Raw genomic sequence first — 21,935 nt, 5'->3', positions numbered from 1 at the left:
AATCAAGCAATATCTCTAAGTAACTTAATGACTTCTCAGTTTTTATATTTTTTTAAGTTATTAGCCCTAATTCCTGAATTAATGAATAAGAGTAGAAACTAAAATAGCACATTGATTTTTTTAAATTGAAGTATAGTTGATATACAATACTATATTGGTTTCAAGTGTACAATAGTGATTTGACAGCTTTCTACATTATTAAATGCTCACCCCAACTAGCGTAGGTACTGTCAACATAGAAAGGTATTCCATTATTATTGACTATATTCTCTATGCTGTACTTTAATCCCAATGACTAATTTATATAATTGAGATTTATTGCCTCTTTATCCCGCTCACCTAATTCACCCGCCCCAACCCCTCCCCCATGTAACCACCAGTCTCTTCTCAGTGACTATGAGTCTCTGTTTTTTTTTTTTAGATTCCACATATAAGTGAAATTGTATCACACAGAATTCTAAACTGCTCTTAGGAAACATAAAGACGGCATTAAGATAAGTGAGATAGAGGTAATCTGATAAAATAAGAGTAACTCAAGAGACAAAATAATTCAAATTAGTAAAGTAATGGAGATGGTGTCGACATGAAGACAGATAATTTTCCCTCCATAGCACGCAAGGCTCCTGTCCCTCCAGCCTAAGGATGATGCCGGCATTTTGCTGTTGCTCCTTTTAGGACAAATTCTGAAGCATCCAGGATCATACCTGTACATGTTCCGTACATTTTCCACTGGGATTACAACTCTTTCAGTTTTCAGAATCTGTTGAACAAGTTCAGATAAATGGTAGCTTTTACAACGAATCAATTCCTTTGCTGAAATTTCCACATCACATATCATCCGGCCACAGGTGGCATTTCTTTCACCAAATCCACTCCTGCCCTATAAGGGGAGGACAAAAAGCAAATCGCATGGGAGAGCAGACACTGAGAACATTTCGTTCTACTTCCTTTGAGACTAGTCCAAAAATTACGATGATGAAACACTCATTCTTCCACCCAACCATTAAGCCATCACATATTTTGAACATTTACTATGTACCTGACTGTGTTCTAGGCACTCAGGATATAGCAGTGAGCAAAACAGAAAAGAGTCCTGATTTTTCTTGAAACGCACAATAAAGAACAGACATCATAAGCAATAAACTATACAGTTTTAGGAAAGGGGGAAGAGTAGAACAGGGTTAGGGAAACAAGGACTTGCAGGGGGTCACACCTTACACAAGGAAAATTATCTGCCAGGGTAGACCTCACTGAGAAGGCACCACATAAAGAAAACCTTGAATGAGATAAGTAGTTACTAAAGCAAATGTTTGGGTGAAGTGTTAATAATGAGTCTATCACCTTCAAGATATAAATAGAAAAAGAAGCGAAAGACAGGAATAGGAAGCGAGTCAAGAGCATTGGCCCCAACTCCAACCTGTAGCAGCAGTATCCTCTGGAGAGCATTATAAAAGATACAGATTCCTAAGTTCTCTGATGAGGCAACACGCACATTTTATTTGTAAATTTTAAGTAAAGATTTCAAGCACTAAGCAGCATCAGGTTCAGGAAATGAAGGGGCTTCATTTCTAAGCAAAATGAAACCTCCCTAGGCGAAGCAAGCAGGTAGAATGGAAAGACCAGGCTTTAAAAGGGTCAGTTGAGCCTGGGTTAAAAATCTCAGTTCTTCCCCTTACTAGCTCTATGATCTTGAACAAGTTCGATTACCCCCGTGAGAAGGTACAACGAAGCTGGAGGCACTGTGGAGCGGTAACCAGCCCAGAAGGCGCGCAGCTCACTGCCTTCGACAGCTCCTTCCCTTCCCCTCCCCTTCCTAAACGACAGTGCTCATTTCTGCACCTGCAACTCTGCCCTAAGGGCTAGAGCTTCGTTAATGCTGAAGTGGAGGTAACATATTAGTGGTGTCTCTAGATTCTAACAGCTGATTTTAAAAACTACCAGTGGATTTTACCAAGAAAATGATGACTTCCAAGGAAAAGATGTTTAGTGCCTAAGTTAAAAGAGCCTATTATGAGAAAACCGATTCCTAGTCAAAGAAGCACAGTGTGTTCCCTGGTAGCTACTCCATATAATGAATTCAAATAAATAAGTAAGATTTTGAAAATTATTATTACCCCAAGCTTTGGCATGCTGGATCGCTTCAGTCGACCTATCTTGGACCAGTGAGGAACCTTGCACACATTAATTCTCTGCAGCAACACTTCCAGTTCAAACCCATAAATATTATGACCCTAGTCAGAAAAAGAAGGCAGCCAATAACATTATAACAAATGCAAATCAGAGGATTTATTTTCATATGCATAGAATTTCTTTGCCCTTTCTTTTTCTGGTCTCTAATTGAAGGAATCATGAGCTTACCTCCGATTGGGATCCTTTCTTCTTCAGGAATTTATTCATCAGCAGCATTCATTAGCCTTGACATTAACAAAGCTGCTAAGCAGATTGCTGGAATAAACTTTATTTCATCTTAATTGATGCAAGGCTCATAAGATGTCTTTTAATTTGCAGCTCATGCCTCACAGACTTGGAGGCAAATGCAAATTTCAGTGTCCCATACTTTTTATGTGACCAGTAAAAGCTGTATTCAAACAATTTCATTTCACTTCCTTAAACTGAGAACCTGCCTATGTTGTGTGACAGTTTAGACTTAGAAAGTTCAGGAACTGCCTCTAGTTTCTTCCTAAGGAACTGAGTTCAAACACTACTGATTTAGACTCTTTATCAATGGTAAACAAAATAAATATTAATACCACCCTAAGAGTTCCAATAAGAAACTTGTTAGAAACAATGAAACAAAACTATATCTAGTAAAAAAACTCAAAAAATGCAAGCAAATTTTCCACATCTATAATTTCCATCATGTGAATATGGTTCACTGCCTGTGTTTATTAAAAAACGAGATGAAGTTTAAATTAAATCAGATCAATAAACAGATTTACTTGTTACCTATTTTAATTAAAAATATATACCACTATATATTTAGGAGGTTTCTCTATTAAATTAAGAGACCCAAAGGACATGAGTAAGTTTTATTTCCAAATTATCGTACTTGGGACTGGGGACTCAAACCCATGTCAGGATTCTCTCTTACATGTGTTCAGATTTCTCACACACACACTTGGCGCTAACACCTAAGGCAAGCTAGCTATCCTGGACACCATGACATCTCCTTAGGGCCCAAGACAGAGACTGCTAGTGGAGACTGGGTGAGCGTCTGGTGCTGAGCCAGAGCACCGGTGTAGGGCACTGTGAACAGAATCTTTCTGGAGCTTCCAAGATGAGTCCCAAAATGTCCTAAGGGAAGTGGGTGCAAAGACACCGGTTAACAACCCATAGGTTCTCAGTCCTTTGGCTCCACTGTCATCAGAAAAGGTGTCCAAGAGCAAATACAAATGTGGAAAAATATATGGCAAACATTTTTTCAAAGCTTCACCTAAACCAAATTACCAAAATGACATTCTAAATACAGGCATTTATATCCTACTTTCCTCCAAAAATATCAGAAGCATATTAACCCAGAAAAAAGACAAAAGGAAGAACTTCTATCAAGGACCCCATAAACTAAGGAAGGCCAGAGGAAACAGAAAGCAAAATTGTTGCTTTATGACTCTTAGGAACTGGGGCAAAGACAGCTCAATGAATTACTACCTTTTGCTATCTAGTGGGAAGATACTCAGTCGTCAAGAGAAAAAAAATGATTCCTACCCTGAGCTCTCAGAGGAATATGTCACAGAGCTCCACTGAGCTCAGAAAATTAAAATACTACATTTTGGGGACTGGCACCAAACCAAGGGAATTAACTGTGACCATTATACAACTGGAACACAATTTAAGCCAAAATTTTTGAAATACCAACAGCTGGCATGAGTTTACTTACTTATAGGCTAGTCTCTAAGTATAAATAACTGGAATATGCTAAGCTTCAACAATAATTCATGAATTGCTTTTCTAATAAAGGAAAAAATCAATCTTGTAGTGGGCCGGAATTTTTTTTCCGTTTCCATTAGCAGAAAGTATAGCAATTCCAACCAGCCCATAGGGTAATTTCACTCTGAAAAGATTCTTTGCTGTGCAAAAAATATACAAAGAACTCGTTTTACAACTCAACAATTAAAAAAACCAAACACCCCAATTTAAAAAATGGGCAGAGGATCTGAATAGACATTTTTCCAAAGAAGATATACAGATGCCCAACAGGCATATGAAAAGATATTCAACACCACTAATCAGGGAAATGAAAATCAAAACCACAATGAGGTACCCCTCACACCTACTAGAATGGCTAGCATCAAAAAAGACAAGAAACAACAAGTGTTAGCAAGGACATGGAGAAAGAGTAATCTTCATGCACTGTTCGTGGGAATGTAAACTGGTGCAGCCACTATGGAAAACAGTACAGAGATTCCTCAAAAAATTAAGAATAGAACTATAATATGATCTAGCTATTCTACTTCTGGACACTTACCTGAAGAATACAAATACACTAATTTGAAAAGATATTTGCACCACTATGCTCCCTGCAGCATTAGTTACAATAGTCAAGATATGGAAACAACCTAAGTGTCCACCAATGGTTGAATGGATAAAGAGGATGTGGTATATATATATAATGGACTACTACTCAGCCATAAAGAAGAATACTCTACCATTGAGACAACATGGATGGACTTTGAGGGTATTATGCTAAGTGAAATAAGTCAGATGGAGAGAGACAAATACTGCATGGTTTCACTCATATGTGGAATCTAAAAAAACAGAACAAATGAGCAAACAAAAAATACAAAAATGAACTCAGAGATACAGAGAACAGATCGATGGTTAAGAGAGGGGAGGAAGATTGGGGAATGGGTGAAAAAGGCCAAGGGGGTCAATCGTGTGGTGATGGATGGCAACTAGCCTTTAGTAGCTATCACTTTGTAGTATATACAGATGTCAAATAACAACGTAGTACACCTGAACTTATATAATGTTGCATACCAATTTAATCTCAACAAAGAAAATTCTTTGCTACTCAAAGGTAGCAATCAAGTCACATTGGAAAGAACTAAGGAATGAAAAGCTCCCCCATGACATGATCAAATGTCTACTCACCACAATGACATCAGGATCAATTTTGTGAACTTTTGCAAGGAAAAAACCTAACAGTGTTCTTTCTGTTGCAGCAACTTCAACCTTCACATTCTGTTAGATAAAAACACACCAGTCATTTAGTCTTTACTCTCAAGTACTGTATCTTGGCTCCTTGTTCAAGCAGAGTAAGATTTCTTAGGATTAAAAGAAACCATCCATTTCAAAATTAAATACAGCAACAAAATTCCTGATTCTAGGTTTCATGGTAATATTCGCACAAAGTCTCTGAGGAACTTGTTCTATTAATAAGCATGTGAATGAAGGAAAATTTTAAATGCTCAGCACTATCACGTGCAGAAATGTCCCTCCATAGGAATACAGTTGTGCATCTGGACACATTTTACAGCATATGAATCAAAGCACCTTTCAAAAACATTACTTACTTTCTTATACAATCCCTGGTAGACTTTGCTGTTTATATATTTACCACATAAAGAAATTCCAAGGACTGTATATACTAATCTCAAATTGTGGTGTAAGAACCTATAAATAAGCAACTAGACTAAAAATAAGACAAGCATACATTTAAGAATTATACATGTCTTAAGTATAAATAAAACCTATCTTCACAAAAAAGGCTTCCACTTGGATTACTCAATATAAATCAGGTATTCAAAAGATCTACTCTTACTTAAACTCTCTTAGAATGGAAATTGATGGCTATGTTTTCTACAACTAGCTTGGCTAAAAAATATCAGTTTGACTCTAATGAAATTTTCCTAGGTCAGTGTGCTTGGATAGGTAATTCAGGTCACTTCACAAATAATAGCCTGGTCCAATAATACCCCCTACTACTGGACTTCTCAAGCCAATTTAAAATAAGTAGAACTGACAAGGTTGCTAACTTTTAATTCTGTCAAGCAAGGACATTAAAATAATAAAACAAACCTATAAATTTATCAACACAAGCATTCCATTAAAAAAAAAACATACTCTCCAAAAATGAAATTCTTTACATTGAATACATTTACTCTTATGAAAAACTACATTATACTACTTCTCCCCTACCATATTATTAAGGTATAAGAACTTCTTCATGGAGTATACTAGGAATTCAGAGATCACTGCTCAGTTGTAGCCAGGCCACAGCAACCTTTCTAATACATGTTCCCTTTAATATCCACAGCATTCCCAACTTCACTTGGCTTCCTTCAAGCTGGAGGAGTGGAGGAGAGGGGCTCTACCCAACACTTCCCCAAACAGTAAACAAGTGATCATGCATTTTGGAAAAGCTTCCAATTAAGCAACCTGAAGGAGCATTTGAGCCTGTCCATCCACTAATACAGAGTACAATCTCAGTATTTTCAGGTGATAAAAATTTAAATATTGATGGACCCAGAGGGCATTACGCTCAGTGAAATAAGCCAGGCAGAGAAAGACAAATACCATATGATTTCACTTATCTGTGGGATATAAAAGCAAAACAAAACAAAAGAGAATGAACAAAACAGCAGTAGACTCAAAGACACTGAGAAGTGACTAGTGGCTACCAAGGGGGAAAGGTTGTGATGGGTCAGTGGGGAGGGTGAGGGGAATAAAGGGGCACAAAAATTCTCAATCATAATATAAGTCGGTCACAGGGATGGTAGTACAGCATGGAGAACATAGCCAATGATTCTTTAACATCTTTCTATGTTGACAGTAACTGCACTAGTGGGATTGAGGATTTAATATGGATAACCAATGAACCACTATGTTGTATATTTGAAACCAATATAAGATTGTATATCAACAATACTTCAATTTAAAAAAGATTTAAAAGTTGTTTAAATATTGAATAATGTTTATAGCTTTTTCTAATACATTTTGAATGGATTAATGCCATACTCCAATCTAGCAAGAATAGATCTCATAAATTAACATATAAAATAGGCTATTCCTAATAATTCACACCATCCTCCTTTTCTTTTTTAAAAGATGTTTCATATTTAATAGGAATGAATGAGTTCTTTACCTTTTTCTTAATCTCTTCTTTGAAGTCATATGGAAAAATACAGTCCTTTGGGTTAGACACAACTGTAAGAAGGAAAAAAATTAACATTCCAGCACCATCTTAGTACAATTACAAGTACACATACACTGCATGTTCCCTAATGTAAACTGTCTTAAATATAAATAAATTCCTGCTAATCACTAAAGAGTTAAGAGGATCAAGTATTCCCATTCATGTTGTTGGACCTCAAAAGAATAGCCAAAATGATCATAAAATTCATATGGAGCCACAGAAGACCCTAAATAGCTAAAGCATCCTTGAGAAAGAACAATGCTGGAGGAATCGCTCAGTCTGGTTTCAAACTATAGTATAAAGCTATAGTAATCAAAACAATATGGTACTTGGCATAAACAGACATATAGATCAATGGGGAACAGAATAGAGAGCCCCAAAATAAACCCATGCACATATGGTCAGTTAATTTATGACAAAGGAGCCAAGAATATAGATGCAGAAAGGATAGTCTGCACTAAATGGTGCTGGGGAAACTGGACAGCCACATGAAAAAGAATGGAACTGGACCACTATCTTACACCATACACAAAAACTAACTCAAAATGGGTTAAAGAATTGACTGTAAGACCTGAAACCATAAAGCTCATTGAAAAAAACATTAAGTGGTATGGTAAGCTTCCTGACATCAGTCTTGGCAATGACTATTTGGATTTGACACCAAAAGCAAAGGCAACAAAAGCAAAAGTAAACAAAGGGGACTACATCAAACTAAAAAGCTCTGCACAGCAAAGGAAACCATCAATAAAATAAAAAGGCAATCTACAGAATGGGAGAAAATGTCTGCAAATAAAATATCTGGTAAGGTGTTGATATCCAAAATGTATGAAGAACTCATACAACTCAACAGCAAACAAACAATCCAATTTAAAAATGATTGGAATATCTCAACAGACATTTTTCCATCTCAATAGAGATTTTTCCAAAGACTTGCAGAGATGGCCAACAGGTAAATGAAAAGATGCTCAACACTGCTAATCAGCAGAGAAATGCAAATCAAAACCACAAATGAGATACCACCTCATACCTATTATAATGGCTATCATAAAAAAGACAGTAAAATAAAAGTGTTGGAAGGATGTGGAGAAAAGAGAACCCTTGTGCAGTGCTGGTGGGGATGTAAACTGGTGCAGCCAATATGGCCAACAGTATGGTGGTTCTTCAAAAAATTAAAAAATGAACTACCCTATTGTCCAGCAATTCCATTTCTGGATATTTATCTGAAGAAGACAAAAACACCAACTCCAAAAGATATCTGCAGCCCCATGTTCACTGCAACATGATTTCCAATAGCCAAGACATGGAAGCATCCTAAGTGTCCTTCAGTGAATGAATGGGTAAAGAAGATGACGATTTATACAGTGGAATATTATTCAACCATAAAATAGGAAGAAATCTTGCCATTTGCAAAAACATGAATGGATGGACCATGAGAGCAACATGCTAAGTGAAATAAATCAGACAAAGTGATTCCACTTACAGGTGATCTATAAAAACAAAAACTAAAAAACGAACTCATACAGAGAAGAGATTGGTGCTTCCCAGAGGCACGGAGGAAGGGGTGGGTGAAAGGAGTGAAGGTAGTCAAAAGATACAAACTTCCAGTTATAAAATAAATAAGTCATGGGGTTGTGATGTATAGCATAGTAATTATGGTTAATAATACTGCAATTTGAAGTTACTAAGCATATATCTGAAAAGTTCTCATCACAGGGAAAAAATATTTGTGACTATGTATGGTAACAGATGTTAACTAGACTTACTGTAATGATCATTTCACAATATATACAAATACTCAGTCATTATGTTGTACACCTGAAACTAATGTTACATGTCAATTGTACCTGAATTTTCAAGTTTAAAAGATAAAAATCAAAAAAGAAAAAAAAGAATAGCCAAACACCAATTGTTAAAAACTGCTTTGATTAAACATCTGCTATTCATCTAAGTCAGAGTGGAGGACATATTTCAAAAAAGAAATTCACCCACCACCCAAATCTCAACCAACAATGGAGGAACTCAGTCCAACCTTCTTCAAGTTAGGTAAGTAAAGGTGACCAAACTGTCTCTCACTATATTCTAAGTTCCTTGCCATTCACAACAGCTGTTCACACCATGACACACAGAGGTGGGGAATAAATGTGTATTGAAATGAGTTAATGACTGCTCTCTTCCACATATTTTCAAGGCTTGCCATCATTTTGTTTCATGCATTCCACCGCACTTAAAGGGTAAAACTTCACAGTAACGTACATCATATTCTGTTCTCTCCTAGTTTCACTGGTTCACTTTGCTGATGCCCAAGAAACCAGACAGGAGATGCTGCCTCAGTTAATCTCTGGTTACGGGCTGGAAATGTCCCAGGAAGCCTAACAGATCAATAGTGGTATGCCTTTTTTTTTTAACACACAAAAAAAATGGTCATTGAACTGGTCAAGCTCTCAACATGGAATACATCAGAACCCTCCTTGGAGACTGAATCATGGCATGTTGAATTTCATGTACGGCATAAACTCCAATTTGCTACTACTGCTAACTCCTGCCAGACAGGTAAACATTCATTTATGCCTTGGCATCTTGCCTTGTCACACAGAAAACTCTGGCCAGGCTTCTATGATGGGCTTTTAGAATGACATCATAAAAAGAACATAGTTACAGCATACTTTTGACCCAGGAAAAAAATAACTCCACCCCAATAGAGTAGCCACTGAAACAGAAAAAAGACATCAAACTGCCTCCCACTTCTGCTCCTAGAACAAAATTAATCAGCTTAATAGGAGCAACTGATCTAATAAAACTTTGTGTCCACAGCTGACAAAAAAAAAAACCTTCTTTAACAATATACACTAACTACTCTTGAAAACATTAAGAAAAAAAAAAAGAAAAATTAAAATCAACCCATTAGTAAACCCAGCTAAAAAATACATACCACAGAAGTGTGACTGAAAGGGAGGCTGAGGGGGTGCTTTATCTAATGCAAAGATGTGATGGACCAAAGCTGCCACAGCAATAATCTGCAAAGAAAGGAGGGGAAAGAAATATCTAGCAGACACCTACTATTCATTCTGCATTCTCACCAAAACCACCAAGAATATTAAAAAACACAGATTTCAGTCCACAATGAATATCTTAACTCTTTATTATACAAGAATTTAAACAAATAAAAATTTGAGAAAAAATCAACTCTCATATACCCACCATGCAGCTTCAATTATCAACTCATTAATAGCTCTATCCACTTCCTGCCTCCCTGCAGATTAATTTGAAGCAAAACTTAGACCTATCACTTTATCCAGAAATAGTGCACTGTGTATGCCTAAAACAGAGTTTCTCAACCTCCATACTATGGACATTTTAGGCCAAACAATTCTTTGTTGTGGGAGCAGTCCTGTGCACTGTGAATTGTTCAGCAGTGTCCTTGGCTTCCAATAGCATGGCTCCCCACCCCCCATCCCTGGGTTTTGACAACCAAAAATGTCTGTAGACATGGCCAAATGTCCCCTCAAGGACAAAGTCTCACCCTCTTGAGAACCACTACTCCAAAAGATAAGTTTTTAAAATGCAATACAATCATCTCGGCCAATACAATTAATAGTAATTCCTTAAAACTATTATTAAACATCAAGGCAGGATGCAAATTTTCATGTTTTCCCAACTATCACAATTTTATTTACCAAATAAGGTCCACACTTTGCAATTGGATGATATGTAAAACCATAGGTATATCTTCTCCCACCTATTATTTCCCTGCAATTTATTTGCTGAAGCAACTGAGCCATTTGTCCTGAAGAGTACCCTAGAACATGGATTCCACTGCTTATACCCCAATAATATCATTTAACCTGTTCCTGCTTCTGTACTGCTTAGAAATTCACATTTGGGTCTGAAGGCTTAATCAAACTCGGGTTCAATATTTTGGCAAGAGTACTTCAAAGGTGCTCCTGAGTACTTCAATCAGAAGGCACAGACACATCGTGTCTGGTTATCTTGATTTTAGTGGTATTAGCAGCCACTGGTGATCATTGCCTAGATTCAGTATTTCACTAGGGATTGCAAAGTGGTGACAGTCAACTTTTCCTTCATCATTCACTAGCTGGAAACCTTCTATGAAGAGAAACTTCCCCTCATCAATTATTTGGTTACCTAAATAAGGTACTATTTGTTCATAAAAGTCAAAATAAATGCTTGATTCAATCCCTTTATTTACCAGCTTTCAAAATTATGAGTTGGTTCCCAGTTTCCTTCACAGTGATCAGAGTGGTATTGTTAGCATTTACAGTATCATTATGAACTCAATGTATTTCAATCTGTCGCAGTTATTCTTATCCACAAACTGTCCTCTCTCTTTGGCCAATAGGAAACTCTTCAAGTTGCCTCCTGAGTCCTTCTGACAAATCTTCAGTAGACTGTACTATCTTCCTTACTTTTTAATATAAAAAGATGTTCCAGGCTTATCTTGGACACTTGCTGTCCTGAATCAGCCATTTCTCTACAAAGCCCTATTTCCTTTACTGGGAAATGGTATTCAAAAACCCCACTATGGGAGCTAGAGGACGGATATCTTTTTTTTTTTAAACTAATTAAATCTTTCCCAACACTTAACTACGGCCATCTGTTGTATTAACTACTATTTAAAGATCAAATCACACACTAAAAAAATAAAATAAAATAAAGTAAAAACACTGCCAAAATACTCCTGGCTAAGAAAAATGCCCCTCGATGTCAAAAGGACTTAGAAGCAAATATAAAGAAGCTCCCATTGACCACAGAGAGACAAATTTAAACATCAAAAGTAACAATAATGATTACAATAGATGGAAACATAATGAGTATATATAAAAAAAACCATGAGTTCATAATGATATTCCATAGAAGAGGAAGCAAAAACACATAACAAAAATAAATCATTGGTCAGCATTGCATGTAACAGACCCCCAACTTCCTACTCAGAAGAAAACTGGCAATGAAAGAGAAAGAAGTATGCATATATCTTATCTTTCCTGTATAAACCACTGCAGCGTAATAGTGCTGGTTAACGAGGAAAAGTTAATTTTATAGAAAAATTTAACTAATAAACATTCTATTACTTAACATATTTAACTAATAAACATTCAAAGGATGACTGAATTAGGAAAGCACCATTTTATAACTCCTAATGAAATAACGAATGCAGGCAAAAATCTGTAACAAATGAAGCCATTAGATCAGTGGTTCTCAACTAGGAACAATTTCGCTCCTCCACTTCTAGGGGACATTTGGAGATGTATGGAGGCATTTTTGGTTGTCACAAGCAGGGGAGAGGGGTGCTACATGGCATCAGGTAGACCAGGGACACTGATAAACATCCCAAAATGCACACAACAGCCCCCAAACAATGAATTATCCAGCACAAAACATCAGTAGTGCCAAGGTTATAAAACCCTCCCTTAGGGTGAAAATTTGAACTCACTAATCAATCGCAGCCCTTTAATAGTAGTTTAACCAGGTATTACGTGCCCTGCTGATAAGATGTAGTATGAAGTACATTGTACAACCTATGAAGTATTTTGGTCAAAATAGTCAAACCTGAACCTGATCAATTCTTTAGCACTAATTAGCAGGGGCCAGCACATTTTTTCAGTAAAGGGTCAAACAGTAAATATTTTAGGCTTTCAGGTCACATGGTCTCTGTCATAACTACTACTAACTCTGCTGCTGTAGTACAAAAGCAGCTGTAGATAATATTTAAATGATTAGACACATGCTGTCTTCCAATGAAACTCTTTTTATAAAAACAGGTAGTGGGCTGGATTTGCCCAGAGGCCATAGGTTGTCAACCTCTGGCAAAGAGGAAGAAGTCCAATGACACAATGAAGCAAACCAATACAGAAAATGGGACATTCTACAAGAAACCAGCAGTAATTCTTCAGTAAGTCAATCTCACTAAAACAAACTGGAGGGGGTGAGACAGAGCTGCTCCCATTAAAAGGAAACTCAAGAGACATAAAAATTAAACACCATCTGTGAATCTTGTGTGAATCCTGATTCAAATAAGCCAAGTGTTAAAAAAGACACTTTTGAATCAATAACATTATAATAACTTTGCATGGTGACAGATGATAACTAGACCTATTGTGATCATTTTGTAATGTATAAAAATATTGAATCACTACATGATACACCTGAAACTAATACAATATTGTATGTCAAATATAATTCAATTTTTGAAAAAGGCATTTTTAAGAAACAGAGGCATGTGACTATGGACTGGGTACTTTATTTGATATCAAGGAATCACTGTTATTGTTATTAGGTATGATGATGGTAGTGTATGAGAAAGTGTACATGTTTTGAGAGATGCACGCCAAAGTATACAGGGGGGTAAAATGACAGAATGTCTGAGATTAGCTTTAAAATACTCCAGAAGGAAAAAAAAGGAGCAAGATAAACAAACGTGTGACAAAATCTTGCTAACTGCTGACTATGAGTGATTGGTACACGGGAGTTCTACAGTCATTATGTCATTCTATGTTGTTTAAAATTCTCCAAAATAAACCATTTCAAAAACAAAAAATAAAGAAGTCCAACAATTTAAGTCTTTAAAGAAAAAGGCCAACACCAGACAAGTTCAATTCATTTACCGAAATGGAGTTTGAGAGTAAATTAGTACTCTTTCCCCTCCAAAAAGAACAACGTTCCCTGGCAGAAAAGCTGTATGAGTTCAGGCAAGTATTGCACTAAAGGCACAGGAACAAAATCCGTCATATTTCTTTACCTCATTTTGATGCGCCTTTGCATTCTGCATCATCTTCATGCTGAAAGACATGACTACAAGTGGAGGAGGCCCGATATCTTTAATTACATTCACCAGGTTTGGTTTCAAGACCATTGCCTCAACTTTACACCAACTGATTGGCTGATTCAAGAGCTCTGAAAGAGAGTAGCTATAACAGATCAATAGCTATTTACTGGATAAGAAAAACTCCTATAATTAAGACATCTGTGGTTAAATGAAATGGTCCTCAATCCCATCTTCTAATAAGAATGTTGTCTTATAATATCTAACTAAAAATAAGCCACATTAGTAGATTGTAGACAAATCCTCATGTATGTGGTATACATGTTCATTTTCTTAGGAGAAAGGTCTACAGCTTTCATCTGATGTTCCAAAGAATCCAGGACCCAAAATAGGTTTTTAAAAGACACTGCCTTGGAGGAACCACAATACATTTTTAAGAGATTCATAAGACAAAACAGAGCATCACAGGTGGAAATACTGGAAAAATCAGGTAAGTGACCGAACAAGCACTATCCATATTGAAGAGTGACGCTTCCCAACCTTCAGAGGTCAGCAGTTCCTTAACTTCTAAAAACCACACCTATCAGCAATTAATTAGCATTCTGAAAGTAAGTTTTTCCTTACGTGGATTTTTTACTTCAAGCCAACAAGGGCCTTTGACCTTTCTGTTCATCAAGAACAGCTCCAAGCTGGATGTGTTGGTCCCAAATACATGAGAAAAAGTTTCTCCTTTCAAATCCTGAGGAAGCTGCGGCATTTCAGCCTGAAAAAGGCAAAGAAGAAAAAAATCTCTTTTGTTTAAAACTAATACTTCACATTTTCTGAAGTCTATATTTGAAATAAACAAAAATCTCTCTATGAACCACCAGAAGAAATGTCTTTGATATATATGAAATGTAATTTGTCGCAAATGAAATCCAAAACAATTCACAGTAGGAAACAAAAACAATTCACAATGACAAAATAATGCATCTTGATGACACCCATTAGAAGAAAAATAGGCCATGAAGCTCCCCTAAAAGAGGATTTCCGTCCAGAACTGTACATGCCTTACTGATAAAGAATAGCCAAATAAGTACCACTCCATTATGGGGATGAAAGCAAGGGAGCAGGACTCATTCAGAATGCTTTCACGGTACTTTTCATCACCACTGTCAGAAACATTTCTTAAAAGTTTCCCTTTTCTACCATCATGGGATCAAAACACTAGAACAGAGGTAAAAAGAGGTTACGGTACAGTAATTAACATCCCGCAGCAATGACCTTGCCTGTCACAGGACCAAGAGCAGCACTACAGCGACGCTCCTGATGCTCCTTTCACCTCTCCACTGCTCAGAAGGGACATTTCAAGAGACTAATGATGTTCAACTCCATCATGTGGCATTCCTTCCACTTGACAAATAGTTGTGCGGTTTCAACTTATTTATTCAAACTTGCATACTTGAAACCAGAGAAAGGCAGTATAACCTGTAGTCTATGGACTTAAATTAAGTTTACCCATTTTAATTATTCATTACTCTAAGTCCACCTCAATGAACTGTGGCCTTGAGGTGCCTTGGCAATACTCCTAATCAAAAGTCAGTTGAAAATACAAAAACAGAAAAATGTCATTGTCAACCAAAACCCAGTAATTTTCTTTGTTTGACTTACTGTGTATCTAACTTCTAAGTACTCGCATTTTTCTGGAATGTCAGGTATCTCAAAAGCATAGTTCTTCTCCACTGTCTGGGTAAGTAGATATTTAAAAATAATTAAGACACAAACTTTTCACAATTTAGCAAGCATTATATACACAACACATGTCCCTGTATTTAATTATTAGGAATCTAGCATCCTTATGGGACAGAAAGGTAAATACAGCCAAATAGGCACCCATTCCCCTTTCAACTGGGACTAAAACATCCAGGGACAAAATGCTTAAAAAAAACTATTTTGGACACTAGAGAACACAGATATTTGCTTTCCAGAGGGGCAATGAAAGACTAAAATTTTTTATAATGCTAATGCATTAAACCATTTGCTACTCTCTGATATTAAGCAACCCCATCTTGCTAGAAAATTTAATAATTAGCATTATAATTATAGCTCATGTTTACTGAGTGCTTGCTATGTACCAGGGACTGTTCTAATCACTTAATATGAATTAACTGACTTAACCCTTCCAACAACTCCTGAAGGAACAGGCCTAGAGAAATCATTCAGCACTTGTCCAAGGTCATACATACACTAGACAGTGGTAGCAGAAGAGCAAAGGCTTAAAGCACAAGTGGTCAACCCCAACACCTATGACCTTGCACCATTACATTGCTTCTAGAATTTTTGAGACTTGATCCATCAGCCATAATTCAAAGTTCAAATAGTTAAGATGGTTAGCCTTAACTTCAGCAACTCAATCCTCCCTTTATTGCAAGGACTATTAATAGCCAGTATATTGAGTAAGTTATGTGCCCCCACAATAATGGCCAAAGGGATCCCTATCTCACTAAAATCAAGACAATTTATCAATATGTATCACACAAACAGAAGATTCTTACTCTACCAGAAATAGTATCATAGTCCCTGATTTTTAAAGATAAAACCACAACCTTCCGAGCAAGACAATTTGATAATAATTAATACAAACAAGACCAGAATGGTTTCTTCTCCATTTCCGAATAAGAGCACAAGATATGCTGCAAGTATTGGAAAAAATTACCCTGCTATGAGTTATCTTTCTATTCAAATTAGTGAACATTATTTTATAAGCAGTTTAAATAGAAAAAAATATCTTCACAAATCTAACACAGTGGATTTACACTGGTATCTATGAAATTTCTATTCAATAAATGTAGCTACACAGAAAGCATTTTGAACAAAGATATGCAATACTATTTGATAAATCAGGCCATGAACAACTAATAAACAGAGCTGGAAAAATTATCACCAAATACAAACCTTGGACTTGAACTTCATAATTTTATATTTTGCTGCTATTTTCTCATCAAATTCATCATAAACATCCTTCATTTTAACTGGAGTTCCTGTTTCTTTCCCTGTATTTAGATCAATTTTCTTCATTCCCATGGAGAGGGGAGGGGAAAAAAAAGTATCTGTACGTAAGATCTCAGTCACCAGAAATCCAAGTCTTTATCAATTTTCATCCTTACCCATTTAAATAAACATTTACTAGAACAGTCCTATAAGAGGACTTCAAAGATACAACAGACCCCAAAATATACTATATCCAATGCCCAATTCCTCCCAATGGCATCATAAAAACAAATCAGTGATGAAGATGATCCGTCCTACAAAATGGGAGAGCAGTGTTGTTAAATCCTGACCAAGAAACTTCACCATTCAACTGAGACGGGGAGGGGCTTGGGTTGGGAGGGGAGTATGGATGTTAAGTTCCAATAAAAAAGGAGGAACAAATGAAACTGACCTTGTTAAATGGCCATGGAGGAAACGATACTGCTGCCTATACTGCAAAAGCATGAAAACCAGGCCATAAGCATGTCATGTTTCAGAGCCTTATACTCTCAACCCCAATTATGGCAATAAGGAGTGGGGGAAAAATATCATTATATACTAAAACTCACACACTTTGACGCTCTTTCTAACAAGTCAAAAAGCGTTTTACTCCATTTCTCTATTCTTCCCAACCCCTAATGGAACTGCTGACAATCAGTGGTCACTAGGCAGGCAGCAAGACAGAAACATCAAGGTTGTGGCTAATTCACAGTCCTGATGAAGAAAAGGGTCGGTGATAGAACACAAAATGTACTTGGCATCACAAACTAATCACTAACATTTACCGTTTCACGGGGAAGGAAGTAGAGTGTTCGCTCGATGTTTTTTACCATGACACAACAGCTCACATGGATTTTGGCAGATTCAATCCAAACTTTGCCAAACAGAAATATCACACCTAAAAGAATAAGGGAAAACCATAAGAAAAGAAACATTTCAATCACGTCACATTAAAGAGCAATACAAAGGCTCACTGAGTGTATCCATACGCTTATATCTTTATGATTAAGTCATTTTTACAATAAACTTTTATCTGCTGCACTCCTGAAGACCAGCTCCTTAGACTCAGAACTTACACCACACGACAATACCATACCACAACGGGTAAAACCTGTGACCACTGGGAGAACAGGGGACAGGAACGTCTCTAACTTGGTGTAAACATTTTCCCTAGAATTAGGGAGACATGTCAGGTAAGTGGAGACAAAGCTCAGTTATGAGGGAGACCTTCCAGGCCTTAATAGACACACTTGGGGAACTGCTTGGGGAACTTTCTTCAGTGAAGAAATCCCTAGGAAATTAGGGAGACATCTCAGGTGAATGCACACACATCTCAAAAATTAGGGAGACATCCTAGGTCAGCCTAGGAAAAAAACACACATTTTCCTAGAACCAGGATTACCCTGATTAAGAGAAACAAATTTCACATTTACACCTCCTGTGAGAACTCTGAAAATACCAAATTCCTTTTTCGTACTTGTACTTACTGATAAAAATGAACACGCATATGGAAGGATAACTATCTATGGTACATCACTGTTTTTCTATATGTAAAATTATATTTGGGTAAAATATAATTCATCCATCTTATTTCATATAATAATAAACACCTCATAGTAGGGTTCAACTATCATCTCCTATTTCACCCTTTCTACCTCACAGACCACTTACAACATCTAGCTACATGGCATTTATAATATTTCTTTCTCTTGTATTTCAGCTTAACAAATGGTCTAGTAACCAAATCAGCAGACATACTCCTTTTGAGACTCCTATATAATGGACATCACAAAGTAAAAACAAGCTTTTCTAGACATTAAGTCATTATTCATGAAAGCTGGACATCAAGACTCAAGAGATTGGATAGTCAATTTAAGAGATGGTCACTGTTCAAAAACCAGGGCTCTGTGAATAATTAGACAGCAGCAATCAACATCACCACTCAACACAGCCACTTGTCTGACACACTAAGAAAATTCTGGCACGTGCAAAGGCTAATGTTCACAAGGCCATTTATTCCAGTTTCACAAGATAGCTCATCAGCGCTTCCTTTTGTCACTCCTTCTAGTAGAAATAAGGCCATCTAAGAATTTTCATTTCTGCAGATGATTAAAATTCTTACAAGAATTGTATGATTTTCAGCTGGGAGGAAGGAGATGAGGGTAATGGGGGAGAGAGAAGGGAGGACTGTGGGGATGATTAAAAAAAGAAAAAATCACAGTAGCTCAAAAAATTAAAAGTCATCCTCACATGTTAGAGACGAAAAAACAAAATTCCATGCAAAGAAAAATAAAGACCCTAATATTGGATTCAAAGATTCAAATAGCTCATTTTACAGTCAAACTAATATCACACTTCATGCAACACATTTGACACTGTTTATGCCTCATTTGCCACAAAAAGATCATGGTAAACAAAGATTACATTCCCCTCAAAGTTATTAGCTGAAACCAGGTGCAGTCAGGATTATTCAACCTTGAAAAAGTCATAATGAAGACAGGATATCTTCCCATATGCAAAGAGTAAGATTCTTTTCATAATTATGGAGCATTCAGCAACAACTGACTGACTGAGAATCTGTAAGAAAGTGAGAAACAATAACCGGGTCTTTGGGAGTACTTCGTTTTTATTAGCTGCATTGATTTCACCAAGGCTCAATGATCATTACCTGCTATCATGAGGAAACTGTTCAACCCTATAAGATTAAACGATTTTTTTAAAGCCATCTTATTTAACCCGTTGGCATCAATCAGAGAGGACAAAACTTGAGAGGTACCACAGCACAGCAGAGTGGACTGAGGGTAAGAAGCCCAGAACCCTGTCATGGAAGAGCCAACCCCTCTGTCTTTCAGAACCTCAGCTTCCTCCTCTATAAGTAACTAGACTAGATGATCTCTGAGGTCTTCTCCAGCACTAGACATTTCCTTTTATCTTAGCATTTGGAAGAAAGACCAATAACACACTGGTACCTCTTTGAATTACAAACTGTTTCCCAATAGTAGTTGAAAAGGTCTATCCATGACTATGGCTAGTCCCAGGAATTCAACAATACATACCATTAATTGGATGCTTTGCAAATATATCTCTGCTTCAATACCTCAATCTTAACCTCCAACACCTATTATACAGACCAGCACTAGTCAATAGAAATTTCTGTGATGATGGAATTGTTTTGTATCACTGCCATCCATGGATCTGGAAGCCACTAGCCACATATGGCTACTGAGCACTTGAAATGTGGCTAAAGGCTGAAAAGCTGCATTTAAAATTTTATTCATTTTAATTAATTTAAATCTAAATTTAAAGAGCTACATTTATTTGTCAGTGGCTACGTTAGTCAACAGTACAACTCTGGACCTTTTCCTGCAGAACATAATGCTGTTTTTTAATAACAACCAGTAAACAAAAGGTGAAAATCATAAACTCTTTTTCACACAGCAAAGAAAGACAGTTGTTGTTTCTTAAGGTTCTAATCCTTGGAAGTTGACACTGGCAATCGTTGTTTTCTATGCAGATTAATGGGCAGGGGTGGGGGGCACAAGATTATCCACCTTGGCATCACCCACTCTTACCCCACACTGCCACAAGGCTTCAAGAGGAAAACTCAGCATTAGCAGCAAATGCAACTCTGACTCTCTTTCATGGGCATCTACAGGACTGTTGATCACTACACAGTTTATTTCAATGAACAATTATTAAACACCTACTATGCACCTGGTATCATACTGAAAGCTGGAAATAAAAGGTTCCAGCCTCCCCAGAACTAAAAGACTCTGGAAAAAGAAAAACACAGAATCAGATCTTACCAAAATAAGACGACAAATGCTACACTGCAAAGGGTATGATGGGGTCACAGGCTGGCTCTAAGGCCAGTTGGAGGACTAGGGAAACTTCCAGGGGATCACATCCGGGCAGAGCCAGGGGAGAGCATTACAGACAGACAAACTCAATGAGCAAAGGGCATAAAGAACAGTAAGTACATACAGGGAACTATTTCTAGGGCACAAAAGTCATACATGGCAGGCATCAGAAGTCTTGCTAAGGAATGTGGACTTTATGTTGTAGTCAAAGAAGTGAGAGAGTCTTGCCCTAGCTCAAATAGTAAGTAAGGCACCATTTCTAAGATTGCTTGTCTCTTTACCTAAGAAACTAACAATGGCAGTTTGCTACTCAAGTGTCTCTGCAAGAGATCCTACATATTTGATAAGCTGAAGAATAGTAATGCTTCTGCCTCTCCTCTGAGAGATCATTAAAGTCTTTCCGACAAAAGTCAATGCCTGAATCAAAACCACAATGAAGTATCACTCACACCAGCAAGAATGGCTAGTATCAACAAGATAAGAAACAACAAGTGTTGCTGAGGATGTGGAGAAAAGAGAACCCTCATGCACTACTGGTGGGAATGTAAACTGGTGTAGCCACTGTGGAAAGCAGTATGGAGGGTCCTCGAAAAATTAAAAACAGAAGCACCATACAAATCAGTAACAGCCAAGATATGGAAGCAATCTAAGTGTCCATCAACAGATGAATGGATAAAGAAGATGTGGTATATGCACAGAATGGAGTACTACTTGGCCATTAAAAAGAATGAAATCTTGCCATGTGTGACAATATGGATGGACCTAGACGGTATTATGCTAAGTAAAATAAGACAAAGACAAATACCATATGATTTCACTTATATGTGGAATCTAAAAAACAAAACAAATGAACAAATACAACAAAAACCCAGAAAGAGACTCATAAATATAGACAATAAACTGGTGGCTGCCAGGGGGTAGGGGGAGAATGAACGAAATAGGTGAAGGGGATCTAGAGGTACAAACTTCCAGTTGTAAAATAAGTCATGGGGATGAAAGGTACAAGCATAGGGATACAATCAATAATATTGTAATATCTTTGGTGACAGATGGTAACTACTTATCACGGTGAGAATTTCATAATGTATATAAATGTCAATTATGTCGTACACCTGAAATTATTATGTTATGTCAACTTTGCTTCAATTAAAAA

General features: G+C 36.9%; 1 protein-coding gene across 1 annotated transcript in view; it reads right to left on the bottom strand.

The window, feature by feature from the left end:
- POLA1 (DNA polymerase alpha 1, catalytic subunit) overlaps window positions 1-21,935 on the bottom strand; it is a 288,452-nt gene that overhangs the window by 247,079 nt on the left and 19,438 nt on the right. Inside the window, exons 11-20 of the mRNA XM_036912786.2 lie at window positions 17,708-17,820; window positions 16,848-16,964; window positions 15,564-15,638; window positions 14,538-14,676; window positions 13,890-14,044; window positions 10,065-10,149; window positions 7,085-7,146; window positions 5,092-5,181; window positions 2,115-2,231; window positions 705-880 (exon numbers count right to left, since the gene is read on the bottom strand). Coding sequence (XP_036768681.2) covers window positions 705-880; window positions 2,115-2,231; window positions 5,092-5,181; window positions 7,085-7,146; window positions 10,065-10,149; window positions 13,890-14,044; window positions 14,538-14,676; window positions 15,564-15,638; window positions 16,848-16,964; window positions 17,708-17,820 — 1,129 coding nt within the window. The remainder of the gene's footprint in view (window positions 1-704; window positions 881-2,114; window positions 2,232-5,091; window positions 5,182-7,084; window positions 7,147-10,064; window positions 10,150-13,889; window positions 14,045-14,537; window positions 14,677-15,563; window positions 15,639-16,847; window positions 16,965-17,707; window positions 17,821-21,935) is intronic.

The sequence above is a fragment of the Manis pentadactyla genome, chromosome X (assembly GCF_030020395.1).
Source record: "Manis pentadactyla isolate mManPen7 chromosome X, mManPen7.hap1, whole genome shotgun sequence".
In the NCBI taxonomy this organism is placed as follows: Eukaryota; Metazoa; Chordata; class Mammalia; order Pholidota; family Manidae; genus Manis; species Manis pentadactyla.
Note: the sequence above shows the minus strand (reverse complement) of the source record. Positions and strands in the feature narration are given on the sequence as shown.